The following is a 16,430-nucleotide window of genomic DNA, read 5'->3' as shown; positions in this document are numbered from 1 at the left end:
GGCAGACACTTCAGCCATGGCCTTTATTAATGCAAACTGCAACTGAGCAAATGCCTGCAACCAAGTGGGCCAGAAAAGGAGTCAAAGCGAGGCAGAGAATACTAATTACCTTCGTGGGGAAATGGAATTCAGTGTTTAATAATACAATTTCATTGCTTTCTTATCAGCACCTCCGCTCTGAATTGTTTTCCATTCCCAGGGTCTTTCAATCTTCTCTCTCTTCATGGCATTTGCTATTATAATCCTTGAAGTGAAATACATTGTCAGAACTGTTGGGTACTGTCATGTTCTGAGATTGTATTAATACTTAATTTGGGAGATGTATTATATTCTAGTATTAAACCAATAAAACAAGTAAAGTGCTGTATTTTTTTTTATAAAGGCTCATCTTCCTTAGGGCCTATTGTCACAGAATAGCCTATGCTCCTGTACATCAAATCCCACAGTACTTGTTTCAGTTCAGATTAGTTTCTTTTTAACTTGAAAAAACACAAAGAAAATAATTATTTTACAGATAAAGCCTGATATAAGTGATATGTTTGCTGGGATACAGTTTCCAGTGGGCAACACTACCTAGTTGACTTTATTGCTAATAAAGCAAAGTTTGGCTTATCTTTTGTCATGGGCATTCCATGGAAGACCAAAAAGCAATAGAAATAAATGGGGAGATAAGGTAGAAGCATTGTGAAATTGTCTTGGCCATGGTCATGAGTACGGTCCCTTTTCACCAGGTAAGGATAGAGTAGATGCTGTTCATCTCTAACTTTTATTAACATTGGATTCTCTTGGTGAGTGATAATTTTAGTCCTATCCTTTAGAGCAATAAGAATCTATGTTTCCAGGGAACCAACAAAGGTTGAGGAAACTGAGTCAAAGAGGGATAAGTGACTTACGCAGGGTCACACAGCTAGTAAGTGCCTAAGGTAGATTTTGAACTAAGGAATAGGAGTCTTTCTGACCAGGTCTGGCATTCCATCCACTGCAACCACAAGTCATAGCAGAGAATATTCCTATAGTCATTTGAATCAAGTAGGCAAGACCCATTTTTTCTATTCTTTAAATATTGTGTACATACCTATTTAATTGCATTAGAATGCAAGCTCCTTATGGAAAGGGAAAAAAAGTGTTTTATTTTTGCCTTTCTTTGTATACTCAGTGTTTAGCACAGTGTCTTACACAAAGAATTTAATACATGTTTGTTGACTGAGTGACTGACATAGCTTGGATTTCACATGATGCTTAAGCTTCTGTGATAATTTCTTTTAAAACTAGATGTTGACTTCCCTATTCAGGATGATAAGCTACTAATTATATCATATATACACATACACCCCATGCCAAGAGTGCAGGGTTACATAGGGATGGATAGTTAATAGGGAAACTTTCTAAATTCTTTCTCTGATGTTCAAGCATCTCAAAGGAGCAAAGACTTCGTGGGGTGGAAATGGAAATTATCTATAGCATATGCTATTCTAGTTGCCGTAGTTGATTTCTTATCAGCTTTATTTTTATTTGTTTATTTAATTTTTTTAAATCATTCATTCATTCATTTATATTATTTATTAACTAACCTAAATCCATGTGTTTGTTAAACTATTCCAAGGAGCCAAGATGTTATACAGGTAAATTGCAAGGTCTAAGAAACATTGAGAGATTTTCTAGTGGTGTGAATCATTGAGAGGAAGCCCTAAGCGTAACAGATTCTATATGTCCTACTCATGGTATGAGTGGGGAAGATGTATTAAACCATACCTTAATCTAAGAATCAGGATCTCCAAGTGCACAGAGACCACAGTGGGATTTTTTAAAAAGGGAGACTGGATTTGGGAATACCCCAACTCTGCTATATACTGGCTATGTGATGAGCAGGCTGGTGGTACAATGGATAAAGCAGAAGGCCAGGGATCAGGAAGAGACCTCTCTCTGAGGTCAAATCCAGCCTCAGACATGTACTAGCTGTGTGATCTTGGGTAAGTCACTTAACCCTATTTGACTCAGATTCTCCATCTCTAAAACATGCTATAAGTGGAAGTGGTATCACTTCAGTATTTTTGCTAAGATAACCCCAAATGGGGTCATGGAGAGTTGGACACAACTGAATAAGAAGAACAGAAATGTGGTCTTGGAGAAATTATTCCATTTGATCCTAGAATTTGGACTGGAAAGGCCCCCAGGGGATACCTAGCTTAATCCAACCTATAACAAGAATCTCCTCTACAATATACCTTACATGAAATAATCTGATTTTATCCTGAAGACCTTTATTGGGGGAGGGGGGCACTTTTTGTCCACAAAAAGCTTATTCCATTTTTGTGTAGCTCAAATTGGTAAGAAGGGTTTTGCTTTTTTTTAAATTTGGATAGCATGTCTAAATGTGTTACACTCCCATTCTTCCACTGTCCATGAAGCATGTCAGGTCTGCAGAGAGCACAGCCTCAGGAGAGAGTACCTAGCTTTGATCCTGGAGGTGGGGGCAGGGACGCCACCTGGATGATCTTCCAGGAAAGTGCTTTTCATCAGGAAACAGTTAAACCATACAGCTGAAAGGGGATTAGAGATGGCAGCTTGCCCTTTTCCCTTTCTGACCTTGGGGTTCTTCTGACACTGGTGCTCCCGCCCCTTTCAGGAATGCCCTCCCTCTCTCCTAAAATTTATGGTTTATTTCGTTTATTGTATTAGGAAAAAGTACACATTATCAAAATTAAAGATTGCTATAAAGAACTTTTCAACAATCTCTTGCAAGAGACCACAATTTTCTCTATTTTCCAGAAGTTCAATGTATCAGTATTTGCATTTTCTATTTATGTGATCTTTTCTAGGAACACTGATCCCCCAAAAACTAAGGACTGACTATATATATATATTTCTATAATGTTTGTAAAGCTCTTCCCAAATATTATCTCATTTCATGCTCATAATAATCTTGCCAGGTAGGGGCTATTATAATTATTCCCATTTTAGAGATAAGTTAACTGAGGCAGTAAAATTTATATGATTTGCCCGATCCCAGATCTTCCTGACAACAAGCTTAGTGCTCTATCCACTGTACCACATAGCTGCCCCTAATATTTCTGAAGAAAACTATTCTTTGCTTTCTAAATCTTTTCTTCTCAAAGACTAATTCTATTCTTTTGTTCTTCTAAAAGAAAAAAAATAAACTTAAGACAAATATTCACAATTTATAAGCTTCATGAAATTAAAAAAAAAACCCAAATGACAAATCCTTGCTTAATATCAAAACTATGTGAGCATAGGTTGGAGTTGACATCATCACTATTGTACTGTTTATTACCAGTATTGTATCAAGGATGCGTTCAATGAGCTTACAGAGAATAAGTTTACATCTAAACATTTTTATTGAGATTAAAAAAATGTCATTTAATCCACATGGGAAACAAACCAAATATATTCAATATAAAGGAATGATAGGATAGTGATATATGTCAGAATGTTTCCATCAGAAAAAAAGCAAATTAAATAATACCATTACAGCTATTAATAGTGATACCTATCTCAAATAAGTTTCTCTCTGAAATTATATGATTAATAATATAATAGTGTAATTTCTGATTAGTCATAATGACATTATAAATAACCATATTATACATAATAATTGGTATTATTAGTCATATGTTTAGAGATCAGGACCAATATAGAACGCTATCCTTTATTCCCCTAAAAAAAGCAGTTATTGAATTAATCTGTGTAATAAATATTTCAAAGGCCAATGAATAAAATGGAATAACTCTACTGAAGTCCTTTACATGGAGGCCAGAAGACAACTTCTGGAGTATTCTGACTGGTGACTTCTTTCATGGAGGTATCGGACTGAATAGCTCCTAAAATAGATCCAACTAGAAAATTTTGTGATTCTACAATAATACTAACATGTCAAATGTCACGTTAGTTCTATCTACTGTCACTGTGATATTTTCAGATGACATAACAAAAGCCTTCTCTTCCATCTCACTCTTTCTTCTTCCTCCTCCTATTTATTTATTTTTGCAGGGGTGGGGGATGGAGTCCTTATAGAAGTGGTCTTGGGAAAAAAGTCATTCTCTTGCTATGATTGCCTTTGCATTCAACGAAAATAAAAGTAATTCTATTTTAATTAAATAAAAGTTTTAGAATATTTTATGGTCCAAGTTGACTTGGTCTCTGTATTTTACTGATTTATCATCATCCTGTCAATATTTTTATCATTATTATTACTCTTTAGTTATCTATATTGCCATATTTCTTCTTACCTGAGGACATGATGGTTTCTAAAATTAGTCAACTTTGGAATCTTACAACAGAATTGTTTTCATTAAAAAGATACTAAATTATATAAATATTAAAATTTTCAGCACATTAAAATGTTATAACTACTTTGCATGCAGTATATGATTTAAGGCTGACAATAATCTTAGGAGATAGGTAATAATGATATTTATGTCCCCATTCTATAGATAAGGTACGTTATATGCAAATAAATTAAGTGACAGTTTTTTGCGTGTGTTTTTGCTGTTGTTGTTGTTGTTTGATGAGGCACTCAGAGTTAAGTGACTTGCATAAGGTCACAATGTTAGTAAGCAGCAAATTTCTGAAGCTAGATTGGAACTCACATCCTCCTGACTCTAGGGCTGGTGTAGTATTTACTGAGCCCCCTAACCGGCCCTAAGTGACTTCATATGGTCACAAAGTTTGTGTCATGTATAAGAATGAAATCCAGAAATTCCAACTCTAAGGACAGAGTCCTAATTAGTATATCATAAAGAGAAATAGATAGATTATGAGATTCAAAAGGAGTAATAAAGGTAATAGTCATTGAAGTACAAGCTGCCGCAGAAAGGCAGATGGCTGCATTCAGAATATGCTCATGTAAGTGTCATTTTACTAGGGTGAAGAGCCCTAGCCCTCTTGTCCTTTCCATCCCTTCTGTTCCCTAAAGGAGAAGAAAGAAAATGGGATTTTACAGGCATGTGCTCAGTTATTTTAAAATGCTTGACTTCACTTTGGAATTGGCAAAATGACCACTGAAAAGAGACGTGGTAGTCATCAGAAGAAAACAGACAAAATAATAATGAGCACCCAACTAGAGAGAAAGAAAAGCAATAAAGCTCCGCCAAAAATATCCTCAGGGAAAAAGAGTAAATAGATGAAATAATGTTTATTATTTGACATAGGTAGTGGAAATGTATCAAATCAACACACAGGCTTCTATTTCAAGCATGCTGCAGAATGCACTTGAGACTCCGAACCTGTCCAGTAGATTCTGTAAGTTTTGAAACTTCAATTGCTATTAAACCTATAAGAAAACTTTGAAAACTAATTTCAAATTCTGTATTAACTTGTTTTCTTTGGGCAAAAAAAAATAGTTTTCTTCCATTTCTTGTTTTTTACAGCAAAGAGAATCCATTTATCTTTGCTTCTCCCTTTTAAAACTGAGCAGTCATTTATTAATTTGATGTGTTTCAGAGTTTCAATGAAAGACTTTATAATTAAGAAATAATAATACTCTCATTTTTTTCAATTAGCAACATTTATTTTCTCTCCCTCCACCTCCCCCCAAGAAAAAATTGAAAACGAAAACCTCCATGACAAATTTGCTTAATCAGTTACAAAATGAGTTAGCTTTCAATACTTATAGAGCAGGAGAGATGATTAAATACACTTCTAGTGAAGACAGGTAAGAAATCACATGAGTGTAACAAAATAAAATACTCAGGCCTATTCGGACACCATAGAGTTTTACAGTTGGAGGTAACCTTAGAGACGACCTGGTTCAAACATCTTCCTTTGATAGATCAAGAAACAGAAACTCTTGTAGGGAGGCTGCAACACCCAGGGACTTGGTCACAGAGTGGTGACTATAACCTCCATGCACTGCCCTATAATCCAGGCCTCCTTCTCCTTCCCTTTTCTTTCTTGACTCATCCATAAGTTAGACTTCACCTTACCAGGGACCCTCATGGTTGCTATAATTAATCAGTTCAAGAAACTGTCCATAGATGCTTTCATTTAAACAGATATTGAATTCAGTAAATATATTAATAATTCATCACATATTTGATTAAATATTATTTTAACCAAATACTGCATTTACAGGGAAAGGTGAATATTAGGTACTTCTCATTCATAAAGCTGTTTGAATTTAAGTATATTAGAGGTACCTGAAGGAAGGAAGGAAGGAATAGAGTAAAAGAAGAAGTAAAGAGAGAGAGAGACAAAAAAAGAGAAAGAGCATTCACAAAACTGTATTAGTCAGGCACTTGGCTAAGCTCTGAGCACACATATATACGCAAACAAACAGTCCTTTTCTTAAAGAAGCTTAAATATCTAATTGGACAGAACTCAGTATGAAGATTATGACTATAGTAGAAAAAACATAAAAAAGTTTTAATGATATTATACAAAAGAGGATTTTCTGTATCGTATTAACCTAGATATAATGAATTTACTGAAACAATTGGATTTTTCCAATATTGTCTAGGAAAAAAAAATATGTGATCTTTTCCATAATGACATCCCAAATATTATTATTGTCATATGTGACATGGCAGGGAAAACAATAATTATATGCTATTCATTTCATTGACATAACATGAATTATTCATTGGGAATTACTAAAAGCTAAATCCAGAAACTCCCACACATTTTTTGAGTCATGACAAGTCCAATTATTAATGATAGATTTAATGCCATAAGTTCTGTTCTTAAAAGGTGTTGAAGAAGATGACATCCAAACTATTTCATCATTTTTTAAAAGAATCTTATTAGATTGAAATATAACTCAGTATATTCTATTAAATACTTTTTAAGTACTTGCCAAGTATACTAGGGCAACTAGGTGACACAATTGAAAGTGCCATGCCTAGAGTTAGGAAAACATGAGTTCAAATGTGGCTTCATATGCTTACTAACTGGCTTACCCTAGGCAAGTCACCTAACCCTGTTTGCCTCAGTTTCCTTATTGATAAAATGTTTTAGAGAAGGAAATGGCAAACCACTCTAGTGTCTCTGCCAAGAAAACCCCAAATGGTGTCACAGAGAGTTGGAAACATGACTGAAAGGGCTGTACAGCAAAAAGGTATTTTGTGCTATATTAGTCTCTGGAGATGTGAAGATAACAAAAATGGTTCAGTCACTACCCTCAAGGAATCATGAAACACAAGAACTAAGAGTTGCCAGGGACTTCAGATGGCAATGAGTTCAACCTGTGTAGAAACAAAAATTGGTGTGAACAGACTAGGTTAGGGATCACCCAGACTTTCCTTGAAACCCTCAAATAAGAGAAAAATTCACTGCCTCCTGAAGTAGCCCATATTATCTTAAATTACTGAATTATTAATTTTTATTTTTAAATTTTTTTAATAATTTAAATTTTTTAATGATCAACTTTTAATATTAAATTATCGTTGGAAATATAGCCAGGATACAATGGGTCTAACTTTGCAGTCAACTCTCTAACTACTACATTTCTCAATTTTCCTATAAAGAACTTAAATTTGTATAGTTATGACCTCTGGTCATTAGGAAAAATATAATGCCTTTTATACATGGCAAGCCCTGTAGGAGCTCAAAGGAAGTAATCATTCTCTTCCCCACCCTACCATACACCACCTCAAGTCTTTTCTTCTCAAGGATTGTTGTTCTTTCATCAGTCCTGTCCAACTTTTCATTACCTCATTTGTGGTTTTCTTGGCAGAGATACTGGATTGGTTTGCCATTTCCTTCTCTAGCTCATTTTACAAATGAAGAAACTGATGCACAAAAGATTACGTTACTCACCCAGGGTCACCCAGCTAGTAAGTGTATGAAGCCAAATTTGAACTCATGTTTTCCAGACTCCATGCATGGCATTCTATTAATTGAACCACCTAGCTGCTCCCATATAACCACACTCAATTCTTTCAAATTATCAGCTGAGATGGCATAAAATAAAGACATTTTACCATTATGGATATTTTCTAGCTTATTAATGTTATTCCTCAAATCTAGTCCTGAGAACTGAGGATAAAACACTGTATGTGGATTTGATCACATTAAAGACTATCATTCCTATATTCTTGGACCATTTGATTCAAAGCAGCTTAAAATTTAAACATTTCACATAGATCTTTAAGTCCAGCAAAACATGCTGTTGTTTGTCATTTGTTCTTGAAGAGGATCATGGCATCAGGAAGGAGATGTCATTACTTGCAAGTGAACTGGATTTAAGTGAGGAGGGCTATACAAAGTCACCAGTCTCACTCTCTCCTCAGGACGCTCTGTGTCTAATGGAAAGACATAAATCAGAACTGGAGATGGCCCTAGATGTAGTGGGAGGCCTTGGTCTTTTTATATAAAGTCTTTCTCAGGTCTCCATTTATCAAAAGAAATGCCCATTCAGTGTTTAGGGCTAGGTAAAAATCAGGCAAAGAATGTCTTCTTTTACCCAGTCAAAAAAACATCAATCTGGGAGGGGAAAACTCCTTAGAATTTATGACCAAAACATTCCCACTCTGAGTCATCAAAATCCAAACAATGACCACATGAGGCTTGGGCTGGGACTTATGATGGCCAACCAATGAGAGCCAGAGTGATTTGGCTTTAAAGCATGGTGCTGACATCTCCTTCCTGGTGCCATGGACTTCCCTGAGAATGAAGGAGAAACAATTGTAGTACTACTACTACTCAATCTCTTATTTGAGAGTGCCCCTCTGGGGAACCAACTGACCAGTTCTGGCTAGGCCATGCAGCTCCCTTCCTCTCTCCCTCCCTCCCTCCTTCTCTCCCCTCCCTCTTCCTCTTCCTTTCCCTCCTCTCCTTCTATCCACATAGATAATCATACTCTTACCTGCTGGTGCTCCGCCCAAAGGAATATAAACTTTGATCACTGAAACCTAGCAAGACATCTTCAGTTTACAGGCTAGACTTCTTTTGTATGGACCATGCCTTAAATCCAAATCACTAATTGATTAGCCAACAATGTATGCCAAACCAAGCCCCACTAGGTCATTGCTTGGATTCTGATGGCTCAGAGTGAGTGTAAAAAGGAATTTTTTTCTGTTTTGGTCATAACCCCAAAGGATATTCGCCTCTGAGTAATACATACATTCATACATACAAGTTTACAGATAAATAGATAGAGAGAGAGAGATGCATGATATGAATAGATACATATTTAAATATACACATACACATATGTCTTATAAACATGCATACATGTATATTTCAGATGAATTATCTGGGCATGTCTCACTCATCTTGGGAATGGCTAAACAAATGCGGTGTAATCATGTAATAACATGCCATGGTACCTTAAGAAAGTAGAGAATAACAGACAATTTCAAGGAAACTTGGAAAACCTCTATGAGCTGATACAGAGTGAAAGGAGAACAAGCAGAACAATTGTACCAAACTAGCATCTTAGTAGACCTAGAAGCAGACTCTGGACTCAGCCACAACCACAGGATCATCATTTTAGCAGGGCAGAAAACCAGGATGTAATCCTTCATTTTAAAAATGATCAAAATGAAGTACAGATAATCTAAATAAGTAACCTAAGGCCACATAGGTCATATATATTAGAGGCAGAATTTCAACCCTGGTTCTCCGACTGTAACCTAGTTTAGATTCAAGACGACATCAATGGATGATAATTGAACAATTGACTGTGTGGAATTGAGATAGAGAAGGAGATAGGACAGATTAGTGCGAGTTAGCAAAATCAGGAAAGGTGTCATAGAGGAAGTGAGCCCTGAGGAATGGAAAATATCTAAACAAGCTAAAAGGGAGAGGGAGAAATTTTTAGGTGGAAGTTGAGCAGAAGCAGAGGCATCAAATATTCTCTCTGCCAATGAACAGCTGGCTCAACCCGCACATCTCAACTTTGCTGGGTTAGGGCAGAGGGCAAAGTGATTCCTGAATATGCATTAGTAGCTTTATGAACATGTTAAAACAGTTTGGGATGAGATGAAATGTACTGTGTCATAGCTATCTGTTTCATAAACCTCATTAATCAACTAATTGGATGACCCCATGGCATTTTTTCTGACATGGTTAATACATAACCTTTTCCCCCTCAGCACTGAAGTGAATATCTTCATGGATTTTAAAGTGTGAATATATTCCAAAAAGCTTGTTTCATCCTAGCATTATTGGATGTTGGACTGTGTTCTAGAGAACTGCATGGGAAAAAAGAGAGAGTAAATAACGTCCTGGATCAAATAATTAGCTGGATGCTTGTGTAGGAATCAAAGAAGTATTTGGACAAAAACCAAAAGCAAACAACAGCAATAAAAAAAAAAAAAACAACTTTGAGCATTGGCCATTCATTTCTCCCCATGGTTTACAGAGTCAAGAATATAAAAAAGCATCATACCAACTCAATATCATTGCTTCATGTTTCTTATATCACTCTATATCATTTATTGCCCCAAACCTATGCTTTCATATGCAACATTTGTGTACTACTGTCAGTACTGGTTATCTCCAAACCCTCTCACCAAACAACCTTCTACTCTTCTTTCCCCACTTATTAGTATTTTTTCCAGTTACATGCAAAAATATTTTTCAACAATAACTTCTATGGGATTTTGAATTTCAAGTTTTTTTCTCCCTCCATCCCTTGTCCTTTCCCCAAGATGGTGAGCAATCTGATATAGGTTATACATGTACAATCATATAAAACATATTTCAATATTAGTCATGTTGTGAAAGAAGAATTAGACCAAAAGGGGAAAACCATGAGAAAGAAAAAAACAAAAAAAAAGTGAAAATCTTGTGCTTCAATCTGCATTCAGACTCCATAGTTCTTTCTCTGGATGTGTATAGCAATTTCCATCGTGAGTCTTTGGGATTTATCTTAGATCATTGTGTTGCTTAGAAGACCTAAATCTATTATAGCTGATCATTGAACAATGTTGCTGTTATCGTGTACAATGTTCTCCTAGCTCTTCTCACTTCACTCAGGATCAATTCATATGTCTGTTTATAAATCTGCCTGCTCATCATTTCTTATGGAACAATAGTGTTCTGTTATCCTCATGTAGCACAACTTGTTCAGCCATTCCCCGACTGATGGGCATGCCTTCAATTTCCAATTCTTTGCCACCACAAAAAGAGCTGCTAAAAATATTTATGTACATTTGGGTCCTTTTCCTTTTTTATGATCTCTTTGGGATACAGACCTAGTAGTAGCTGGATCAAAGGTATGTACAATTTGGATTCCCTTTGGGCACTTTACAATTGCTCTCCAAATTGGTTGGAGCAGTTCACAACTACAACAACAATGTATTAGCATTCCAATTTCCCCACATCTCCAACATTTATAATTTTCCTTTTCTGTTATATTATCCAATCTGATGGGTGTGTGGTACCACCTCAGAGTTGTTTTGATTTGAAATTCTCTGATCAATAGTTATATAGAGCATTTTTTCATATGATTAGAGTTAGTTTTAATGTCTTCTTTTGAAAACTGCATGTTTATATCCTTTAACCATTTATCAATTGGGGAACGATTTGCCTTCTTACAAGTTTGGCTCAATTCTCTATATATTTTAGAATGAGGCCTTTATGAGAAATAAAGGCTGTAAAAACTGTTCCCCAGGGGTAGCCAGGTAGCACAGAGAGTAAGAGCACCAGCTCCAGTGTCAGGATGACCTGGAGATGGAATCCTGGGCTCAGACACTTAGCACCCACCCAGAAACACCTGGCCATGTAACCTTGAGCAAGTTACTTAACCCTGATTGCTTTAAAAAAAAAAAAGAAAAGAAAAACGTTGTTCCCCAGATTTCTGCTTTTCTTCTAATCTTGGTTCCATTGGCTTTGTTTGTGCAAAAGCTTTTCAATTTAATGTAATCAAAATTATCCATTTTGCATTTCATAATGTTCTCTATCTCTTGTTTGGTCATAAAATCTTTCCTTTTCCATATATCATACAGGAAAACTATTCCTTGCTCCCCTAATTTGCTCATAGTATCAACCTTCATGTCTAAATTATGTACCCATTTTGACCTTATCTTGGTAAGGTGTGTGGCCAACCTACACTTCTTCCAATTTTCCTATTACTACTGAAGGCACTACTATTCTCTCATTCCTCCCAGTCACCGAGGCCTCCAAAATCACTGCCATACTTTTACTCTTTAATCTCATTCATTCTTCATAATATGGTATAAATTCTCCCAGTTATCAAATATCAAGCACCCTCCCTTAATCCCTGTTAATCAGGCTCTTGCCAGTAGCCTCCTAATGACTCATCTTGTTTCAAGTGTCTCTCCTTTCTGTCTTCCACCAAACTTGTCAAAGTTATATACTTATAGTCAGACTTAAAGGTCTGGCTTCCTCCATGACCCAATACTCCAGTAATTCTAGTCACTCCCTTTTAACTTTCGGACCAAACGGAAGCTTCTCTGTTGGACATTTAAAACTCTTCACAACCTGATCGTATTTAATTTTTTTCCCAGTTTGTCTACAAATTACCTCCCTGTCTTTAACTTCCATTGTTCAACCATATTGACTAACTTTCTGGTCTTCATCCATGATACCATTTTTTTCCCTCTGTGACTTTGGCCTGGACATTTCCCTTTTAAGAAACACGCTTCCTCCTCCTAACTGCCTCTTGAAATTAAAACTCAACTCAAGCATCTTCTTTAGCAAAAACTCTTAGTGCCCAAGATGTCCCTCTGTATTGGCCCCTACTGACAGTATCTTCTCCACAAAATTTCGGTTTTCTACTTTCTATGTCTTTAGTTTATGTATGTAATGTATATATGCTGGTGAGTATATATAAGGCATATTTTATGCTAATCTATATATAACATATGTATAAATATTACATTTAACAATATATGACAATTCACAGATATATAATAATACATGCATGCATATATATATACAAATATGTATGCATTGACATCAATACACATGGACATGTTGTCTCCCTTGATAAAAGTCAATGACTGCTTTATATTTACTTTTATGCACCCACATTATAATACTTGACACACAGGAAACACTTAATAGTTGATATTTTACTTGACTTTTTAGTCCCCAGTTAATTCCATTCAATTCAGATCACTAAGCATATATTAAGCTACAATTGGGTGCTAAATAGAATGCCAGAAGATGGAAGTACGATGACAAATACAATATAATCCCTTCCATAAGAAACTAGCAACTCACTGGAATTAAATAGCACATACACAGACAAGTTAATAAATAATAATAATAATCTGGGTCATGTAGAACATTAACAACTTGGGGCATCAGGAAAAGTATCTTGTTTTGGCTTTAACTTTCAAGTTAAGGGATGAAAGAATTTGGAGATTCCAAGAGGAAAAGGCAAGAAGGAAAAGGACTCAAGCATTGAGTAATATTGGAAAAGGCTGCCTGAGAAAATAGTGGAGTGCCCAATCACTGGAGGACTCCAAGTAGAGACTGGATAACCACTGGCCAAGAATATTGCAGACTGGTCCTTGGTGAGGTCCATTTTGAATTCAGTAAGCTGTCAGGTCCCTTTGAACTCTACATTTCTATTGAAAAGTTTCATAATATGCTTTTTTTTTAAGCGATCGGGGTTAAGTAACTTGCTCAAGGTTACACGGCCAGGTATTTCTGGGTGGGTGCTAAGTGTCTGAGCCTGGATTCGATCCCCAGGTCATCCTGACACTGGAGTCAGCGCTCTTACTCGCTGTGCTACCTGGCCGCCCCTCATAATATGATTTTAAATACATTATGAATGGGTAGTTAGGTGGCACAGAGGATAAAGCACTGGGCCTGGAGTCAGGAAGATCTGAATTCAAATCTGACTTCAGACATTTAATAGCTTTGTAACCTCAGGCAGATCATGCAACCCTGTTTGCCTCAGTTTCCTCATCTGTAAAATGAGCTAGAGAAGGAAATGGCAAAACACTCCAGGATCTTTTTCATGAAAATCCCAAATGGGCTCACAAAGACTCATATATGACTAAAAACTGTCACATATGACTGCAACAACTGTATTAACATTCTCTAATAAAATAAGCATTTATTTAGTGCCTACAATGAGTCAGGCACCACACTAGTTGTTAGGATAAAGTGATAAAAATGAAACACTCCATGCCTTTAAGGACTTCACATTCTGTCAATGTAAACCTTTACCTGTATAATATATATTCTTCTATTAGAACCACTGCAAAAGTCACTATAAGTTCTTCCAAACTCTTTGAATAAATGTGTAGTTCAGAAATACTCACAACCTATCACTAGCAGGAAATAGGCTATTTGGATGAAGATTGCATCTTTTTTGAAGAGAAGGAAGTTGATAGAAATGAACAGACACTTTCACAAGGAGGAAAAAGGTTTCTGGTTTTAAAGCCTGGCCTAAACCCCAGCACTCCCTGTTCTTACACTTGCAGCACGTAATGCTGCCTAACAGAGTGATAAGATAAATGGAAACACTTGTCTGTGAAACGATTTTTGACTGTGAAACCTGTTTACAGATTACCCAGCGAAATAACAAAGCTGGATTCAGGACACAGAAGGATAATTTGCCAATATACAAACAGAAATGCATTATATGAGGTTTATGCCTCTTAGACATTTTGTCCTGATTTTTTTCCTTACACAAAAATAATAGCACCTTCTCCATCTACCACCATCTTGATACATAAGGTCATTTACAGAAATAAGAAAGTTTAAGATAGCAAAAAGAGAAACCATCATCTTCATCATGAATGACATTTGCTACCTATATAAGCAATTAATTTTCCTATGAATATATCATTTAATTTTAGAGTAGAACCTCATTAATATTAATTCTACATATGACACATTGGGAATTTGTGTTGTCAGGTAATGGCTGAGCCATAATTCATGTTTGCCCTTTGGAAGGAAAAAATAAAACAGGGTTTGCTGAGAAAATTAAGTATAATCAATATCACTGGGGCACCATTTTGCCACATACTAAAAGCACAACTCCCCAGTGTTCTGGAAACAGATTATAATATAACTGAGGAATGTTTAACAAAATAAATAAAAATGCAATATATCATAGATAATGTTAATATGTAGTTTTCTAAGTCACTATGTGTTAGGCAATAATTTTTACATCCTTGGTTCCCCCTACTTCTTAAGGACACAGACTGGACTTGTGATTAATATAGCATAAAGAAGTCTCAGGGGTGTGTGTGTGGGGGAACTCCCTTAACACCAAAGCAGATTGGCACCTTCTCTGTCCCTGAAGCTGAGTGGACTGGCAGAGCATGAGATGTTAAGTGATTTCCTCTAAGGCACAGAGTCAACATTTGTCAGAAGCACGATATGACACCATGTCTTCCTAGATCCAAAGTCAGCCTACTATCCACTGTTACCAGTTGAATCTCTAATTTACATAATTCTAGTAATGAGAAATTGGCTTAAGAGAAATTGCTTTCAAGAATCAAATTGACTGAAAGTAACAAAACTAAAATCCTCTTTTTAAAATCTATAATTGACCTTCCATTATGTTTGGTTGGGCTCATCACCCAATTTATCTAAAATAATGAATTTGTAACATATTAGGGAGGAGCTATTTCACTTAGTAAAAAAAAACTGGTTTAAAACTTTTGCAAAGTAAATTTGGTGACATTAGAAATAGGGTTAGCATGATCTTCTAGATTCTTCTTAATCTTTCAACAAATTTGAAATCCTTCTTGGTTCCACTATGATGGTCCCACAGGAGAAACTGTCAAAGTAGTACTTTGTCTTATTTCATTTTTAGAAGCCTCAATAAAATATACCTTTTTGCTCGAAATGGCAGCTGGAACTTTTGAGTCATTTGTACTGGGTAATGGCAGCCTCCTCTCAGTTAGTTTGGATGGTATTATGCTCATAGCTGGAGGTTGATTGCGCAGAACAGACGTCAGGCAGAGCTGGACAGTCTCCTTCAGAGCTTTCAACTGGGACTCCTAGGGAAAACAGAGGGGTATCATGTTCTTAAAAATTGTATCTAACAAATGAAATAATCCTATACATGTTCCCTCCACAGCTACCAAGTAAATGCTTTTTAACAGTCATATTTTTAATTAAAATTAAACCAACCAAACATGCAGTTTTTATAACTGCCCCATGAATTTCAGGTCATGCTCTGGGCTCAAGTAGTCTGGAAAATTCATAATTTGTTTTTCTTGCACTGACATATCAGAGTTATTAGGCTGAAACAAGTAATCCATGGATAACTAAATAAGAACATTTCATATTTACAAAAGGCTAAAGGAGTTTCTTTAACCTTTAAGGGAAAGTATTAAAAGAGCATATTTCTGTTTTACAGATGAGGGAAATGATGATGCTAAATATAAAAGGACTGGGTCAAGGTAAGCAAATAGAAGAGCCAGGACTTTGATCTGCATCTTTTAATGCTAAAATAACTATTCTTTGTCATTCCATGTTAATATGGGAATTTTGTATTTGGTGTTGGTCTTTGGATAGCAATAAATATTATAATG

At 35.9% G+C, this 16,430-nt stretch overlaps 1 protein-coding gene across 1 annotated transcript in view; it reads right to left on the bottom strand.

Moving 5' to 3' along the window:
• The window catches only part of LUZP2 (leucine zipper protein 2), a 774,279-nt gene that overhangs the window by 131,536 nt on the left and 626,313 nt on the right, over positions 1-16,430 (bottom strand). Inside the window, exon 9 of the mRNA XM_069091307.1 lies at positions 15,726-15,893. Within this exon, the coding sequence (XP_068947408.1) occupies positions 15,726-15,893 (168 nt within the window). The remainder of the gene's footprint in view (positions 1-15,725; positions 15,894-16,430) is intronic.

The sequence above is a fragment of the Petaurus breviceps genome, unplaced genomic scaffold (assembly GCF_028583685.1).
Source record: "Petaurus breviceps papuanus isolate PSGF00001 unplaced genomic scaffold, PetGlider_PUasm1.0 188, whole genome shotgun sequence".
Taxonomy (NCBI): Eukaryota; Metazoa; Chordata; class Mammalia; order Diprotodontia; family Petauridae; genus Petaurus; species Petaurus breviceps.
Note: the sequence above shows the minus strand (reverse complement) of the source record. Positions and strands in the feature narration are given on the sequence as shown.